This window comes from Gossypium raimondii, chromosome 11 (assembly GCF_025698545.1).
Source record: "Gossypium raimondii isolate GPD5lz chromosome 11, ASM2569854v1, whole genome shotgun sequence".
NCBI classification, from domain to species: domain Eukaryota; kingdom Viridiplantae; phylum Streptophyta; class Magnoliopsida; order Malvales; family Malvaceae; genus Gossypium; species Gossypium raimondii.
This window is the reverse complement of record NC_068575.1, coordinates 26,012,974-26,033,220: the sequence shown is the minus strand read 5'-3', so window position 1 is coordinate 26,033,220 and position 20,247 is coordinate 26,012,974. Positions and strand designations below refer to the sequence as shown.

Here is a 20,247-nt window from a genome sequence, read left to right as displayed (position 1 = left end):
AATAAGTAAATTGTGTTACCTGGTATGAGGTCAGTTTTGAAACTTATTAACCTTGAAATTAGATTAGTCCAGTAAATATGTTGATGCAACTAACTTTCGGAGTACTGTATCCTACGATCGACTTCACAAATCCTGCCCCTAGGTGGGGTTTAATTTTACAGTGCACGGCTGCAACAGGGCGGCTGGCAGCATTCAGATTGAAAGTAAACAGTTCAAGCAAAAATCTGACCCTTTACAGCGATTAAAACCCAAATGTCATTCATAATATCAGCTCAATGAAATGGGAACTCTATAGCAAGTGCATGAACAAAAAAGATTCCCACTACTAATCCTGCTTGAATTATAACTCATGCAAGATGAGATAGTTTTTTTGCATTTTCAACTGACCAGTTGCTTTTCTTTTTTTTTATTATAGCAAAAAATGACAAAGGAAGTCCCCAATTCAGAAAGTTGACCTCCAAAGTCACTGGAAAACCGAAAGTGAATTAGAGAATTATAGGAAGTTTCGTATGTCCAATGACTTCACATCAGGCATTGCCTCATCCTTGAATTCCTCCCTGAACGTAAAAAGTTATTATAAGGGGAAAATAAAGCATTTCATCAATTATGCCATACATTGCATACAATGATACAAACAAATCATTCATCCATTTGGCAGCAAATACCAGACAGTGGTTTGGTTGACTAAACTGTGTTAGATGTATGATTCAGAAAAAAATAATATGTACATTTTTTTAATTTCTTTTCTTTTATGTTACAGAAACTATCATGCTTCTTCCATACGTAACAGTAAATTGTAAATGTCTCCTAGCTGCATGCGTATCTCTCAAATTAACCTAAACAGAGAAGATAGCTTGAAAGGTTTACAAGAGTATTATGAGTAATTTGGACCCATGTCTATATGCAAGTGTAGACAAGAAAAAAAGCAATTACTTTCCTAGCAGCTAACCCATTCCATCCAACCGCATAATTAATGAAGTCCCAGGGCCACTACATAAGAAATGTAGTGTGAAAAAAGAGAGAAATTCATCATTGTAAAACAAAAGATCTTTAACGTACCGCTTCTTTTGTGTTTCCATTGCTTCAAAAGCATCCTTCTTCAGCTCCTCCAATTGTGCCTTGGCAATTTTTAGTTCTAACTGTTCTTCATACTTGGGCAGATCTTCCTTCCGGATTCCAAGCCTGTTAAGACACGCAATCAGACATAAAAGACAAACAAAACTCTACATTCCTTTAGGGAAAGAAGCAAAAGCATAAATGTAAAATTTCTCAGAAGCTCAGAATAAACTATCAAAACATAACTCTCCACTTTGCTTAAGGGCCAAAAGCAATTTTAAAGCTCTACAAAGCTCATAACCACATATTGTAACCAGCCATTCTGTGAAATTGGACTAGAATGTAAAATCATGCATTAAAAAAATGGATCAAGAATTCATAATTGTACAGAATGAGCCCATTGTTGGAAATTCATAAAGAATCCCACTAGTTCTGAGTCCAAAAACATTTGTAAATTCAGAAATCCTAGTCAATGTTTAAAAGAATTAAGGCATAATTAGTTATTGAGACAAACGATTACTTTTTATTGATCTTGTCAAACTCTGCTGTAAGTAGAGCCATTGATTGCTTGTCATTCCTCATAAGAGGCTTCTTGATTTCTTTTTCGACTTTATCCAAAGCATTCATCATCATAGCCTCAGCACCAAGGTCATCAGTGAGTCCTCTCCTGCAGAAGGTAAAAAAATGATATAAAATAAACAATAACTGTTTTAATCATAGAGCAAGCGTAGACACTAGTGCCATTGAAAATAATACTTGGGAGTTCATGAAAAGGAAATATGAAATAGTCAGCATCAGCTGTTACTGACAACATCCGAGCTCAATTCAACTCTATAAGGGAAATCCCTTGCAAAACAGGACTCAAGTAATTTAACCTTAAGTGAAAGCTATACTTATTCTTCGCATAATCACATAAACATGCTACCATAGCGAAAAAAGGAACAAAATTAACTATGAATTATGGTATTCATCACAACATTAAGGATTTAAAAACAATATACAACTAACTCAAAGTAGGGAGTAGCATACTTGATCCTTATATCCTTCAGGGTCAATAAATATGTTCGAGCATCTGGAACGTCCTGAGTTCGTGTTTGGATGGTGTACTGGATGCGCTGAGATTCTGAAAACAAGTCAGCCCTGCATGAGGGGCAGATTTAGAGGCAAACGCATTATAAACCAGTTAATGCATGCACATTTAGAGACAAACACTATTTTATCCTTTTTAAAGAGGCAAGATCACAAACGGTAAGGAATCAGAATAATAGAACAAATGTAGTAGGGTAATGCCAATTGGCCACGTATTTAAAAATTAATCTCTCTTGTACTATTGTTTCAACTTATGGAGTTATGTAGTGAAATCTTATTATAACTTGAAGAACTTAAGAAGGTTAAAAGGATTCTTTTCAACAACCAATTTCAATAAGAGTGCAAATTAACCAAGCAGGGAATTAGCTACTCCATTGAAAAACAATCTTAAACCAATTTGGCATGATCATTTAACAGCAAAATTTGAACCCCATTAAGATTAGCTCAATAAGGCTTATCAAACCAGTTCTCAAAGCAATTAACTAAATACAGTCTTCTTGTACAATCTTCTTATTGACATAAAATCTAACACTCTAAAAAGTATGGCAGGCAGTGAGAGCTGGAGCAATTACAGAGTTTCAAAAAGGTTATTTTGATGTTATTTCTAAAACCAATATACACAATTAAATTTAACAACAGCATTTGGTTTAATCCCTTACTCTTAGAGTATATTTAAGTAGTTTGTTCTCGCATTTTCCTCATTACTGGCACTTTTATGAGAATACACTTCAGGGTGGTTCATGTTGGGTTTTTTTTTTTTTTTGGAGCAGGAGGGGGTTTTGGCAAATATTGAGCACTCCTTGTAGGGCATTGATGAAGCACTACTGTAGCCTAAACATTCGGGGCAGGATCAAAGAACCACGCATGATCCCTGTTTCTACTTTCTACCTTATTGTCTTGCCAAATTTCTACCAAGTACAAACATACAATTTAATATACATGAGATAAAAACAGAGGTGAAAATGTTCAGAGGAGTGGAAGAACAAGTCAGCAACGACAAAGGAAAAAAAACCTTACTTCTGCCTAACTGTCTTCATAACTTTTGCATACTGAGAAACAGCAGCAGGGTCATCTGGGTCAATGGTGATCTTCTCCTTCCTAAATATTCCCAATGCCGTCTCATATTTTGCCTTAACCTCCAAAAAGATATTTTTCAATATCTCTTTTTTATTAAAGCCAAAGAAATTCGTCAGAAAGTTATCAATTAACAACAGATAACAGAAGCATCAAAAGACTTCACCCCATTAACCCATCTTATTTACCATATGCATCAAAAACATCAGATCCTCTAGCATTAAGAACATCAAATCATAGCCATAAATATGCACCAAGCATACAAATCTATAGTCCACATAAACACAAGTAATAATGAAATTGCTACTATTAGCATAATATGGGTTAGAAGTGTATAGGTCAAAAATCCAAATTAAGGTCGAAAGCAATGCAAGCATCTAGATGTTCACTCACCATCTCCCTTATTAGCAAGGGGAGCAGCAGCCTCTTTGGCATAAAAACGAACAGGAATGGTATTCTCCTTTTGTAGAATAGATTGACTACCACAAAGCTGTACAAAGAACAATGAGATTATTTAAAAGGGAAAAAAAAAGACATCAGAGGATATACTGAATTTAATGACATCAAAGAAAATAAATAATTAAATATCGGATCCTATAATAACTTTTTTTAGCCATTGTGGCTGTTATCTTGCTTAATATTTGTCACTACATCTAAGCCGCTTTTCCGAAAAGAAAAAAAGAAAAACAAAAGAAAGAAAATCATTTCAACATTTTCTCGTGAAAGAGTAGGGTAATGTTTGGGAACTTGGATTCCAAAAATAATTTAAGTTGTAAGATAAAACACATAATCAGAATATTCATGATTATTTCTCAAATTCATAAATTAGATGCCTACTTAGAAGCGAATTTGAAATTCCTGTAGACATTTGGCATTAATAGATATTCAATCTCAACTATTTTATTAATAATATATGCATATCTCTCTCACAATTTACATAGTAGATGAACAAATAAAAATCCCCAAAATTTTAAGTACTCGAGTAAAGCACTTTGATTGCACCTGTGCTTGCTTTGCCCAAAAAAGAAGAGGCGTAAATGGTTAGGCCTTGGGAGAATTTTGAGGAAAAAACGAAAATAAATTCCAATTTCAAATAAGAATTTCGACAGAAATGATTAAAAAATCCAATTTTTAATTAATAATAAACATTAATCTAAACTTCAAGTTTCTATTTCACTTAACTAATCCTACTACTAAGAATTTTAAAAAAAAAAGAGTAAGATTAGTGAAGTTTGAGCAGATCCACTAAACAAACAAAGCTCGAACAGACTAAAAACAGAAAAACAACATTTTGAATCATAAAGATCGAATGAAAAAATAAAAGGATGGTGTAAAGATAGAATAAATAGAATAGAAAGAAATTAAGGAATCGTAAACGGGGATCTGGAGCACAAAAAAAAAACCTGGCGAGATTTTGAGAGGATACGAGTAGAGAGGGCCATGATCCGAGAACTCAATTAAACTTTTTTCTTTGGATTAGGGTTTTTGAATATTTGTTTGATAAAAGGGAATCGCTATATTGTAAGATGCGAGGTTTCTATCGTGTGATGATGCTGGAGTCTATCAGTGATTCGGGAGTTCATGTGCTTTGATTTTGACCGTTGGATCTATTGATTCATCATCATCCAGTTCTCTGCTTGCCATGTGTCCCTTATATCTCTACGCGGTTTTTTCTCCCTGCTACAGCTCCGAAATATCAGCTACGCTGGCCCGATCCGTTTAACTCACCCAATGTGGATTATTTAAAGTTCGTAAAATTGGATGTCATTGTTAATTGGTTAAACTTTCGCATTACTCCCTACACTATGCGTGTGGATTTAGCCTTATATTCTAATTTAGTCCTTTTCAATAATTTTAAAATTTTAGTCTTTACCTAATAATAATTATTAAATTCATTAAGTTTAGTTATGTTATTTTTTAAAAATTTGACTTGACAAACATATAATATCACATATATGTTGTGATGTCATCTTTTTATTTCCACTATCGTTCGCATCAAGATTAAAAATTCGAAAAAATATAAGAACTAATAAATTACCTAATTGAAGAACATTGACCAAATCTACGATTTTAGGTATGGTATAGGACTAATAACAAAATTTGACCAAACGGATTTAACTACTACAAGTTGATCATGACTAAAATATCTATACTATTATTTAAGCTCCTAATTAAGTTGGTGTTACGAGTCAACTATGCACCAACTCAATTAAGAAAATTATAGAAATATCATTTTATTATTAAAATAAGTTATATTATTCGAGGATACTTAAGTCTTTTTATTTAAAAATATCAATATGATGGGATTTGAACTCACACCCATTAAATAAGTAAAACATTTAATTTACCACTAATTTAAACATTTATTTTAATGTTTTTATACATTTTAATTTTATTATGCATATTTTATTACCTTCATCAATTGTATATCTATACTATTATTTAAGCACCTGATTGAGTTGGTGTCACGAGTCAACCGGGTATAACTCGGGAAGGAAAATTACGAAAATATCCATCCGTTAATAAAATAAGCTATAGGGTATTTTAAACTTTTATTTTAACAAAAACTAATAAAAATATGCATATAACAAGATTTTAACTCACGCCAATTAAATCAATAAAACCTTCAATTTACTTCTCAACCAAAACTTTATTTTAATGTGATATATACTTTCTTTTATTTTATCGTGCATGATTTATTATCTTCATAAGTTGTATCTATACTTACTATTAATAAGATACAAAATTTTCAAAATATCATCATTTTTCCTCTCCAAACCAATAAATGAGTGAATTTCTAAAAATACTAAATTTAAAAAAAAAACTTAATTAGATTGTTTTTTCGAAAAATTACGAGACTAGGCCGAAATAACGAAAACGCTTCTAGTTGGAAGCATTTTAAGCTGATTTGTAGAAAAACGTTTCCAGTTTCCCAATGGTCACCGCTCCCAATGGCTATCCCACCCAACGACTATTTAAATAGCCATTGAAAACCCCCTTAATGGCTCTTTTCTTTTTCTATATAAACCCAACCAATTCTTTCATTTTTTTCAATTCAATCTCAACTCTCTCTCACATTCTTAAATCTCTCTTAAATTTCTCTCAATTCCCTCTTAAATTTTCACTTAATTTTTATTTCTCTCTCAACTCTTTGTTTTTATTAAAATTGTATTAAGATTTTCTTAGCTTATTGTTTCTATTACAATTTATTTCAAGTTTTTGAAATTAGTAATGTCAAAATCTCTAATCCATTTGGTTGACAAGCACATTTCGATATATCAATTGCAAATGGTAAGAATTTTTTTATTATATTTAATCTAATTTAATTTAAATATTTTTTGTTGTACTAAAATTTAATAATTTGTAGTTTTTTATATGTAGTTTGAAAATCGAATTTTGGAGACGTATATTCGTAATTTACCTACTCCTCCATCATCATTAATTGAACCATACTTGAGAGATGCGAGATTTTTGCACGTGACCTGTATGGGTAAAGGGTGAAAATTGGACTGCACACTTGTAAGCACTTTGGTGGAAAGGTGGATACCTGAGACATACACATTCCATCTTCCATGCGACGAGTGTACTATCACTCTCGAGGATGTGCAGTTATAGCTCAGGTTATTGGTGGAAGAGCCGGTCATGATTGGTTCAATTCGCAGTCGATTGGAGAAACGTACACGAGCAACTTTTGAGGAGGGTTCCGGATACGATTAAGGGAACCCAAATAGATATGAATTAGTTGAAAAGGAATTTTGGTGGGCTCGATGCGGATTCGAGTGAAGTACAAAGAGAACAACACTCTCGGGCGTACATCCTTATGATCACCGGGGGTCTCCTAATGTAACACCCCTAACCTTTTTCTGTCACTGGATAAGGGTTACACTCAATTCAAATTGAAATAATTACACAAATTGTCTAATATCATTCAATAACTCCTTTAAATCAAGTAGGAAATACATTTATGGACCTTAAATCGAGCCTATGGGGCCCTAAAAATAATTTGAAAACAATCAGGGGTCATTTTGAAACAAAACAAAAAAATCTGGAAAATTTGAAAATAGGGGTCACACGGATGTGTGACAGAGCCCAAACCGTGTGGCTCAGGAATATGGTCGTGTGGCTACTTCACACGCCCGTGTAGCTACTTCACACGCCCGTGTAGCTACTTCACATGCCCGTGTACACTGACTGGGTAACGAATTGTGCTCGTGTAATATAAGGTCACACGGTTGTGTGGCCAGTGTAACTGTGACCATGTAGCTCAGGGTCACACGGGTGTGTCGCCAGGCCATGTAACTCTTTGTGGCCGTGTGGTTCAAGGTCACACAGTCGTGTTGCCAGGCCATGTAACTCTCTGTGCTCGTGTAGACCAACCTGCACTAAAAACAAATAAGACACACGACCTTGTGACAGCTCGTGTGTACCTTAAAAAGTTTGCAAAACAATACATATTTTCATCCAAAACTTAAGTACCAAGCGAAATCAAAACCAACAAATTCCATATCTTAAAAACACATTTAACAAGTCTAAAACATGCCAAAACATTCATCTTAAGTGCCTAACCAATTTGCCCTCATTGACACCACAATTCAAACACCTAACAATACACAATCAAAGTTATATTTCATGTCAAAAGCATTTGCCAAATAGTTTGCATTTAAACTCATAAACCAACTTACATTCAAGTCAAAACTTACTATTTCTCTACTCATCCATTTCACATTCATATGTACCACAACTAAACCACCTATATAAGATTTACACCAAGTGACCAAATAGCATAACAATACTATGAACATACAATGTCTAGAACATGATCATATATAATTATTACAAAATGTAAACATCATTTCATCCATCTAAACATTAACATATATATGTCACAATCAAAACATATACAATTTTACCTGTTACATGCCATATAAGCCAAAAGTAAACGTCAAAAAACTACCAAAAGATAACCAGATAGTGTAATTTCTTCGAGTTGATCCGATCGCCCGATTTTCATAAAACGCTCTCTATAAGGAAATAAGATAAATAACATGAGTAAGCTACTATAGAGCTTAGTAAGTTCAACGGTTAAAATGATAAACTTACCGAAACAAACTTAACAAATTTAATAATAAGAAAAATAGACACTACTTCTTGTTCAACCACCAGCACAAACAAGTGAGATTATATTCGATCACATACGAGTTACATAATAATATTATCGTACAATTTCAATAAAAAAACCAAGTCTCAATCTTATTGAGATATTCATAAATAAGCTCTATACAATTCATTAACAAGACATTTAACACTGGAAATGTTGCTTGATGAATAATATAACAGATACGAGTACATAGTTATCCACCCAAAACACACCAAGAGCTCAAATAAGCCAATCCAATCAAGAACACGCCTTGGTATCAAGTGCCTAGCTTGAAGGCTAACATCCTTCCAAAAACACGCTTGGACACTAAGTGCCAAGCCTGAAGGCTTTACATCTTCCTTCAATAACACACCAGAATCATTGTAATATACCTGACAATTCGCAACAAATACTAAACCTCGATATATTCAACGTATAAACAAAAATAAGGAATTATTGCCTCATTACATATCAATCCTGTACAATGCACATTATAACCTATTGGCATGCTAATCGTACTCTATCCTACATTCATTCGACCCAAGAAATATTATCACTTAATAATGTTCCAATAATTTACAAATTCAATTTATAATAATTACATTAAACATTCAACAACCAAATTCACATTCGATATACATTTTAAATTAAATTAAACTAAAGCAAACGAACTTACTAGGGCTAAACTACAGTAATGGCAAAAGTCTAAGGACTATTCCGCAACCTTCGCTTTTCTTCGGTTATCAACCTGTTCTTGATCTATAATAAAATTTTATTTCAATTATTAACCTCAATTTCGTATACTATTCAATTTAATACATTTGACTTCTTATTTATAATTTTTCACATTTTCTCCAACTATTTACACTTTATTCAATTTGATCCTTAAGACCAAAACAAGCCTATTTCTCATAATTGAACTTTAAACCCACTAAACTTATTTTTTAACCATTCTAGAACAACCCTAAAATTTTGAATTTATCAAGAAAAACCATGTCCATTTTAATTTATTTTCAATTTAATCACTAAACATAAAATTGATAAAATCACTTTTCAAACTAGATCATAATTATCATCCAGCTTCATGCTCAAGAACTAACCTTAAGAATACTTCAAGAACATTAATGGTAATTTTTCTAAACTTTGACAACTTCACAAATTAGTCCCTAAACTAGCTAGATATCAAGGAAACAATCACAAAAATACAAAATTCATGGAAAATAAATCAAGAAAATACTCCATGCTTGGAAGAGAAACAAAGCCAAAACATCAAGGTCTAATATGGTGTTTCAGTTCTCAAATAGGTAAATGGAAAAGATGAATACTCTTTGCTTTTTTTTTTTCTTACTTTAATGTTAAATTTCATAATATTTTACACTATAATTTTAATTATACTAACATGACCATCCACTAGCTTTAAAAATGGTCTAATTGCCTTCGAAATCCTTGTAATAATGTTTTCCCATCATTAAACTCCAATAAGCTATTATAAATTAAATTTAGAACTTTTTACAAATTAATCCTATTTACTTAATTAACAATTTAATGTTAAAATTTCTTGGCCAAAATTTAATACAACACTAATAACCTCGTAAATATTAAATAATTAATATTTACGAATTGATATGTCAAAATTTGGTTTTGAAACCACTGGAAAATGGTGTAACACCCCTAACCCGTATCCATCGCCAGAATAAGGTTACAGAGCATTACTGACCAAATGAAAAAGTAAATCATTCAATTCATACATCAATGCAATCATAATATAATTTCATTCAAATACATTCATAATGTTCCTTAACCGGGCCCTCGAGGCCCTAAAAATACAATAGAAACAATTCGGGACTAAATCAGAAACATTTGGAAAGTTTAGGAAAAAGTTGAAAAATTTGGACTGCAGGGGTCACACGGTCGTGTGGCCAGGCCATGTGACTCACACGGTTGAGACACACGCCCATGTCTCAGGCCGTGTAACAATCGAAATAGGGACACATGACCGTGTCCCAGCCCGTGTTCGTGCCCGTGTAACTCTTTGACTTGGGTACACAGCTAAGCCACACGCCCGTGTGCCAGGTCGTGTAACTTCCGAAATGCAAGCCTAAAAAACTACAGGGGACACACTGCCATGTCGCGTGGCCGTGTGTCACACACGACTGAGACAAACGCCTGTGTCTTAAGTCGTGTGGACCTAAAATGAACCTTAAAATACAAGTTTACCATTTCAAGTTTTCTTGAACCTTAAGAAACTCAAATATCAAACAAAATACCTATTGAAAGTGACATTGATCAAGCTAAAAACACACAAAAATCAACCTATTAAATGCCTAACCAATGTACCCTCATCGTACCACAAGTATATATAATTATACATCAAAATAAACATCAATTCAACTCATCAATTCATTCAAGCTAATACCTATCCAATATACATATGAAAGGTACCCGAATCACAACATTTCCTTAATACATATCATTCATATTAGCATAGAAACTATACTTCATTCTCATGTATTATATAAGTTGACCATTTACACAAAAGATCATGCATAATGTTTACATAAACCAAAACACTAGTAATAGCAACACAGAAGCCTATTACATGGCATATAATCTGAAATAAACGTTCCAAAAACTACTGAATTGAGTTGGATAGTGTGACTTGAATGCTGATCCGATCGTCCAGCCTTTCAAGTATCTACAATGACATTAAACAACACAAGTAAGCTTAATGAAAGCTTAGTAAGTTTGACGCATTAAACGGTAAATCTTACCGAAGTAAATACAACAATTCAAACAATAATAATCAACCATGAGAATTCCCTGTCATCCACAATTTCAACCGATGAATACATCTATGTTCAGATCAATGTTTAATAAATAACAAATCTTTCAAAATTCATTAAAAGGATTACTTTACCAAGATTTTTCATTTTAAGAATGACTTACGGATAAGAGTATATCGTCAGATCAATCGAAGACGCCAAACAGAAGCTCATAAGAGCTAATCCAACTGAAACACACCAGACAGAAAGTATAACACGAGAGTTTGCAACAAATGCTAAACCTCAGTTTACTCGGGTAATATACAGATATCTCCATCCAATACCATCTCAATTCCTAACCCCCGTAACCCACTAAATGACGTTTGTACTCTATCCTACATTCAATCTAAACCGAGCATCAAATTGAATATTATATCTCAAATTACCACTCATTATCAACAATTAATAATAAATATATAAGTTGTACCATGTTCATGTACTCAACAATTCATATTGATGTTAAATTTTAAACTGTATGAACTTACTTGGACTGAATTGTAGTAATTGCATAATTTTAGGGACTATTCCGCTATTTTTCCTTTTCCATGAATATCTAAGGATTTTGATCTAAAATGTAAAATTCCTCAATTATTAGCACACTTTCATATTCCAATCTATTTTTCAATTAATACCCTTTTATTTTTAAATTTACATAATTACCTAAACTTTTAAAATTTTTACAATTTAGTCCCTTAATCTCAAATTCATCAAATTAACTATTTTCTCAATTCAATATTTTATCCAAAACACTAGGCCCTTAAACAGCCCCAATGAACCTTAAATTTACTTCCAAACCCTAAAATTTTGTCATTTTCACAATTTAATCCTAAAAATCAAAATCTAACAAAATCACATTACAAAATCATTAAACAACACAATTAAAGGTTCAAATACATGATATTCATAAAAAAAATTCAATATTCATTAATGGCAACTTCCAAAATTTTAATAGAATCAAAAATGAAGGTATGGGCTAGCTAGACCTAGTTGCAACGATATAAAAAACATAAAAATTACAAGAAACAGAATCAAAATGGACTTACATGCAAGAAGTTAAGCCAACTGAAGCTTCTTCTCACCCTAGCTATGGCTTTTGGCCATTTGAAGAAGAAAAATGAAAGTGATTTTGTTTCTTTCATTAATTAAAATTGTTTTAATTTATTTTGATTTATAAATTTGCCTTTAGAATCACCTAATTTTGTCATTTTCCTTTATTTAACCATCCAACTAAATTTATTAGGGCTAATTTACCATTTAAGTCCTTCTTCAATTAACTTTCAAGCTATGCAATCAACTAAATACAATAATTACTAAGTTTTGCACCTTTTACAAATTAGTCATTTTTCTTTAATTAACTATCTAAATGTTAATATTTTCGAACAAAATTTTAATACGAATCTAATGACTTCATAAATATTCAAAAAATAATATTTACGATTCGGCACGACAAAAAATTGTAGTCGCAAACCACTGTTCCATCACCACTTAAAATCGGGTTGTTACAACTCTCCCCCTTAGGTAATTTCGTCATTGAAATTGTTACCTGAAATAGATTCGAATACTGTAATTTCATTTATTCCTCGATTCCCCAGGTAGTTTCTTCTGAACCATGATGATGCCACAAGACTTTTACTAATGGGATTCTTTTATTCAGCAATTTTTTGACTTTCCAAGCTAAAATTCTCCCTGGTTCCTCCGAATACGTCAAATCTGGCTATAGCTCAACCTCACTATGAGGAATCACATGCGAAGGATCAGATCTGTACTGTGTCAGCATCGAAACGTGGAATCCATTATAAACTTTGTCGAGTTCAAAGGGCAAAGCTAATCTATAAGCTACAAGACCGATTCTTTCAACAACTTCATACTGTCCGATAAATCTCAGACTCAGCTTTCCTTTCCTGCCAAAACGTACATTTTCTTCCACGGAGAGACTTTTAAGAAAATCAATCACCAACAGCAAATTCTATATATTTTCTTTTCAGATCTGCATACGATTTCTGACGATTAGATGCAGCTTTCAAGCAATCACGAATAACCTGAACTTTTTCTTTAGTTTATCGGATCAAATCAGTTCCCACCATTTTGGATTCACTCAATTTAGACGAATACAACGGTGTTTTACACTTTCTTCTGTAAAGAGCTTCAAATGGTGCCATTTTATACTAGATTGACAACTGTTATTATATGCGAATTCAATTAACGATAGGTACTTTTCCAAGTTACCTTCAAATTCGAGTCGATTGCCCGTCAGTCTCAGGATGAAACGCTGTGTTGAAATTAAGCTTAGTGCCTAAAGCTTCATGAAGTTTGCTCTAAAATCTCGATGTAAATCTTAGATCTTGATCTAAAATAATAGATGTTGGAACTCCGTGTAATCTCACAATCTCAGATACATATAATTTCGCTAATCTCTGAAGTGAGAAATCTGTTCTGACCGAAATAAAATGTGCCAATTTAGTCAATCTGTCAACAATCACCCAATTTGAATATTTCTTTCTTTGAGTTATAGGTAAACCAGATACAAAATCCATCGTGCTTCGTTCCCACTTCCACTCAGGAATCATAACAGGTTGTAGTAAAACCGATGGTACCTAATGCTCTGCTTTTACCTGCTGACAAATCAAACATTTAACTACAAATTCACAAATTTCACGTTTCATACCCGGCCACTGATACATTTGTTTCAAATCACAATACATCTTCGTGCTACTCGAATGAATAGAGTACGTACTACTGCGAGCTTTAGAAAGAATATCATGTTTTAAATCTAGATTATTCAGAACGCAAATTCTATTGCGATAACAAAATGCACCATTATCATTAACACTGTACTCTGAACTCAAATTGTTCTGAACAATCTGTCATTTCAACATCAACTTCGGATCTTCATCTTGCAATTCTCAAATTCGTTGTAAAAACAGGGGTTTCGTTCTCAACTTTGCTAACACAGAACCATCTTCATTCAGAACTAAATAAGCGTTCAACGATCAAAGTTCAAACAATGACGATTTTTGACTGAGTGCATCTGCAACTATATTAGCCTTTCCCAGATGATAATTAATAACCAGATCATAATATTTCAATAGCTCTAACCATCGTCTTTGTCTCAAATTTAGTTCTTTTTGAGTCATCAAATACTTTAAAATTTTGTGATCTACAAACACATGACATTTCTCACCGTATAAATAATGTCTCTAAATTTTCAAAGAAAAAACAATAGCGACCAGTTCAAGATCATGGGTACGGTAGTTCTTTTCATGCGGCTTTAACTAACGAGAGGAATAAGCTACTACTTTCCCTGCCTGCATAAGCGCACAACCCAAACCGTTGAGAGATGGATCACTAACAACAACATATGCTACTACAGATTCAGGCTGAGTCAACATTGGGGCTCTCGTTAACATGTTTTTCAATTGGTCAAAACTCTGTTGGCACTTATAGGAATAAACAAACTCGACATTTCTCTAAAGTATTCTAGTCATCGGTGAAGCAATAATCGAGAAGTTTTTAATAGAACGTCGATAGTAACATGCTAAACCCATAAAACTTTGCACTTCTAAAATATTCTTCGGAGTTTTCCAATTCATCACAGCAGAAACTTTACTCTGATCAACTAGAATCCTGTCGGCTGATACTATGTGACCCAAAAATCCAACCTCGCTAAGCCAGAATTCACATTACTAAATTTTACGTACAGCTGTTTTTCTCTCAAAGTTTGTAATATGATCCTCAGATGTTGAACATACCTAGATTCTATCTTAGAATAGATTAATATATCATCAATAACCACAACAACAAATCTATCCAAATGAGGTTGAAAAACCGAATTCATTAAATCCATAAAAGTAGTAGGGGCATTTGTCAAACCAAATGGCATTACCAGAAACTCATAATGACTGTAACGAGTTTTGAAAGTAGTCTTTGCTACATCGCAGTCTTTAACCTTCAATTGATAATACCCGGATCTGATATCTATCTTCAAGAACACTAAGGCACCTTTCAATTGATCAAACAAATCATCGATACATGGCAAGAGGTACTTATTTTTAATAGTGACTTTGTTCAACTGTCTGTAGTCTATACACAATCTCAAAGAGCCGTCTTTCTTTTTCACAAACAACACAGGTGCACCTCAGGGAGATATGCTCGGTCGAATAAACCCTTTGTCTAATAACTCTTGCAACTATGCTTTCAATTCTTTTAATTCAGCTAGTGCCATACGATACGATGATATTGATATCGGTGCAATTCCATGAATCAAATCAATCACAAACTCAACTTTACGATCAAGAGGTAATCCCGATAACTCTTAAGGAAATACATCAGTGAACTCACTAACAACTGGTAACTGATGTAGCTCCGATTCTAAATCTCTAGTATCAAGAATGTATGCTAGAAATGCTTCACTACCTTTACGTATCAATCTCGGAGCAGAAAAAGCTTAAATAATTCTAACAACATCTTTCGGACTCTCATACTCAACTGAAATCATTTCTCCTGTCTGACATTTCAAATCAATCTGTTTCTATCTATAGTTTACTACAACATCATGCAACAGTTGCCAATCCATACCCAGAAACATCAAATTCCTGAAAGTGTAGCAACATCAAATCAACAAGGAATTCACAGCCTTTAACTTTCAGTGGACATTTGCGACAAACTAAGTTAACTATCTCACTCTGACCTAGTCGATTAGTAACTTGAATATCATAATTAGTAGATTCAACAGGTAATTTCTTTTTCGTTACTAATGCAGTGCAAATATAAGAATGAGTTGACCCATGGTTAATAAATGCATAGACAATAACATCAAAGAGATAGAATATACTAGCAATCACATCAGGAGTAGCAGCTTCCTCTCTAGCTCGAATAGCACATGTGTGAGCAGGTGCTCTAGCCTCTGATAAAACAACAGTGTCTTTTACCCCGGTATGAGCCATCCCAACAACATTATTCTGACCCAGACATCTACCTTTTTGAGATGTAGACATTTTCTTTCCTTTATGATCTTCATCCTCTTTTGGTGGTTTAGGGCAATTCTGAATAAAATGATCAGTTGACCCACATCTAAAACAAACTTCCGACTTAGCTCTACACTCACCAGGATGATATTTCCCACAATATCTATAATTGGGCTTCGGAACATTTCGTACACTTCCCACACTGTTAACTGGTTTAGTAGGAACTTTGAAATCATGTTGAATCAACTTGTTTCTGTTTAGATGCTCAGACACTGAGGTAGCTCGGCTAAATCTTCTTTAGTCTTCTTTGCCGGTGATGTAGACTTAGAAGAACTTCTCTTGTAAAACTCTTGAATCTATCTATCCCGTTATATCTTGCGGTTGTACACTTCTTCAATTTTTTGAGCACGATCAGACAAGACAACAAATTCTCTAATTTCATTACCTTCGATCATCATTCAGATTTCATCGTTCAGGCCATCTTCAAATCAAATACACATCTCTTCTTCAGTAGGCACAATCTCCCGAGCATATTTACTGAGATATACGAACTCCCTCTCATACTCAACCACCGATTTATTTCCCTGTTGTAATTTAAGAAATTCTCTCTTTTTCTTATCCAAATACCGTTTCCCGACATTCTTATTTTTAAATTTAGATTGAAAGAAATCCCAAGAAATTTTCTCCCTCGGTACCACAGCTACTATCATAGTCCACCAACTATACGCTTCCTCTTTTAATAATGAAACAACACATCTAATAAAATCATCAAGAGGAGAAGCCATTTTATTGAAAACTCGTAAGATATTCTGAAGACAATACTCAGCTTTAACCGGATCATCCTCTAATTTACCCTTAAATTCTTCAGTACCACACTTTCTGAGTTTCTCAATCGGAATACGTCGACTAGGCTCAATCACAAGAAGAGGTAGAGGTGCAATCGGAGGTACAACAGCTGGTATAATAGGGGGTGGAGGTTGTTGAGCCGGATTATTCATTTGCATAAACTCATTGAACCACTAGTTCATTAACACAAAGAGCATATTTTTAAGTTCATGTTCCTGAGCCAAAGGAATCGGAACACTACTATTCGTCCCATGGTCAGAGGTCGGTACGTTATTATTATCCTCTGACATCTTACAATCTATAAGCAAACAAAGGTTAGATTGGATCAAACACGTCAAATTATCATAGATTTATATGGCATGTAATTCTAGACATTTCAGAGGCTATGTTCAGTCTGAGAATTGACTAAACCGTAGCTCTAATACCACTAAATGTAACACCCCTAACCCGTATCCATAACCGAAACAGGGTTCAAGAGCATTATAGAAAAGGGTTACAGTAAATCATTCAATTCATACATCAATGTATCATAATCTAATTTTGTTCAAATACATTCATAATGTTCCTTAATCGGGCCCTCGAGGCCATAAAAATATTATAGAAACAATTCGGGACTAAATTGGAAACATTTGGAAAGTTTAGGAAAAAGTTGAAAAATTTGGACTTCAGAGGTCACACGGTCGTGTTACTCACATGGCTAAGACACACGCTCATGTCTCAGGCTGTGTAACAATTGAAATAAGGACACACAGTCGTGTCCCAGCCCGTTTCTGTGCCAATGTAACTCTCAGACTTGGGTCACACTGCTAAGCCACACGCCCGTGTGCTAGGCCGTGTAACTTTCGAAATGCAAGCCTAAAATGAGTCTTAAAATGCAAATTCACCATTTCAAGTTTGCTTTAACCTTAAGAAACTCAAATACCAAACAAAATACCTATTCAAAATGACGTTAATTAAGCTAAAAACACACAAAAATCAACCTATTAAGTTCCTAGCCAGTGTACCCTCATTGGTACCACAAGTATATATAATTATACATCAAAATTAGCATAGAAAGGTACATATGAAAGGTACCCCAATCCAATCCAATATACATATGAAAGGTACCCCAATCCAATCCAATATACATATGAAAGGTACCCCAATCACAACATTTCCTTAATACATATCATTCATATTAGCATAGAAACTATACTTCATTCTCATGTGTTATATAAGTTGACAATTTACACAAAAGATCATGCATAATATTTACATAAACCAAAACATTAGTAATAGCAACACAGAAGCCTATTACATGCCATATAATCTGAAATGAACGTTCCAAAAACTACCGAATTGAGCTGGATAATGTGACTTGAGTGTCGATTCGATCATCCAACCTTTTGAGTATCTACAATGAAATGAAACAAGACAAGTAAGATTAATGAAACTTAGTAAGTTTGACGCATTAAATGATAAATCTTACCAAAGTAAATACAACAATTCAAACAATAATAATCAACCATAAGAATTCCCTTTCATTCGCAATTTCAATCGATAAATTCATCTATGTTTAGATCAATATTCAATAAATAAAAAATCTTTCAAAATTTATTAAACAAATTACCTTACCGTGATTTTTCATTCGAAGAACGACTTACGGATAAGAGTATATCATCAAATCAACCGAAGACGACAGACAGAAGCACATAAAAGCTAATCCAATCGAAACACACCAGACAGAAGCTCATAAGAACTAATCCAATTGAAACGCACCAGACAGAGAGTACCAATACCATCTCCACTCCTAACCCCCGTAACACACCAAATCACGTTTGTACTCTATCCAGCGTTCAATCCAAACCATGCATCAATTTCAATATTATATCTCAAATTACCACTCATTATCAAAAATTAATAATAAATATATAAGTTGTACCATGTTAATCTACTCAACAATTCATATTGATGTTAAATTCTAAACTGTATGGACTTACCTGGACTGAATTGTAGTAATTGCAAAAGTTCAGGGACTATTTCGCTATTTTTCCTTTTCTATGTGTATCTACTAGATCTTGATCTAAAATGTAAAATTTCTGAATTATTAGCATACATTTCATATTCCAATCCATTTTGCAATTAATACCCTTTTATTTTTGATTTCCACAATTACCTAAACTTTTATAATTTTTGTAATTTAGTCCTTTAATATCAAATTCATCAAATTAACTATTTTTCTCAAGTCAATATTCCATACAAAAACACTAGGCCCATAAATAGCCCCCAATGAACCTTAACTTTACTTCCAAACCCTAGAATTTTGTCATTTTTACAATTTAATCCTAGAAATCAAAATCTAACAAAAATCACTTTACAAAATCATTAAACAACACAATCAAAGGTTCAAACAAATGGTATTTATCAAAAACACTCAATATTCATCAACAACAACGTCCAAAATTATTTATAGAATAAAAAACAAAGGTATGGGCTAGCTGGACCTAGTTGCAACGATATAAAAAACATAAAAATCACAAGAAACGGAATCAAAATGGACTTACATGTAAGAAGTTAAGCGAACCGAAGCTTCTCTTCACCCTTGCTATGGCTTTAGGCCATTTCAAGAAGAAAATTGAAAGTGATTTTGTTGCTTTCATTAATTAAAATTGTTTTAATTTAGTTTAATTTACAAATTTGTCATTATAATCACCTAATTTTGTCATTTTCCTTTATTTAATCGTCCAAATTCATTAGGGCTAATTTACCATTTAAGTCATTCTTCAATTAACTTTCAAGCTATGTAATCAACTAAATACAATAATTACTAAGTTTTGCACCTTTTACAAATTAGTCATTTTTCATTAATTAACTATCTAAACTTTAATATTTCTGAACCAAATTTTAATACGACTCTAAGGACTTCATAAATATTCTAAAACTAATATTTAAGGGTCGACACGATAGAAATTTGTAGTCTTGAGCCACTGTTTCGTCACCACTGAAAATCGTGCTGTTACAAATGGGCTTTTACAACTCTCCCTCCTTAGGAAATTTTGTCTTTGAAATTGTTACTTGATAATAAATTCTGGTATTGTAATCTTATTGATTCCTCAGTCTCGTAAGTAGCTTCCTCGATACCATGTCAAATCCACAGAACTTTTACTAATGGTACTCGTTTATTTTAAAGTTCCTTTACCTATCGAGCTATAATTCTTATCAACTTTTCAGAGTACGATAGACCGTAATTCAATCTCACTAGAAGTAATCACATGTTAAG

General features: G+C 33.2%; 2 protein-coding genes across 2 annotated transcripts; both read right to left on the bottom strand.

Moving 5' to 3' along the window:
- Positions 1–211: 211 nt before the first annotated feature.
- LOC105804302 (probable ATP synthase 24 kDa subunit, mitochondrial) lies at positions 212–4,785 on the bottom strand. Its single transcript, XM_012636859.2, has 7 exons — positions 4,623–4,785; positions 3,613–3,709; positions 3,163–3,307; positions 2,086–2,196; positions 1,577–1,723; positions 1,060–1,182; positions 212–557 (listed from the first exon to the last, which is right to left on the bottom strand). Exons 1-7 carry the CDS (start codon positions 4,659–4,661, stop codon positions 494–496), a joined length of 726 nt encoding a protein of 241 aa, XP_012492313.1. The 5' UTR covers positions 4,662–4,785; the 3' UTR covers positions 212–493.
- A 10,943-nt stretch (positions 4,786–15,728) lies between these two features.
- On the bottom strand, positions 15,729–17,140 carry LOC105801146 (uncharacterized). The gene is made up of 2 exons (XM_012632482.1): positions 16,639–17,140; positions 15,729–16,351 (listed from the first exon to the last, which is right to left on the bottom strand). The coding sequence occupies exons 1-2, from the start codon at positions 17,138–17,140 to the stop codon at positions 15,729–15,731; spliced, it is 1,125 nt and encodes a 374-aa protein (XP_012487936.1).
- Positions 17,141–20,247: the final 3,107 nt, after the last annotated feature.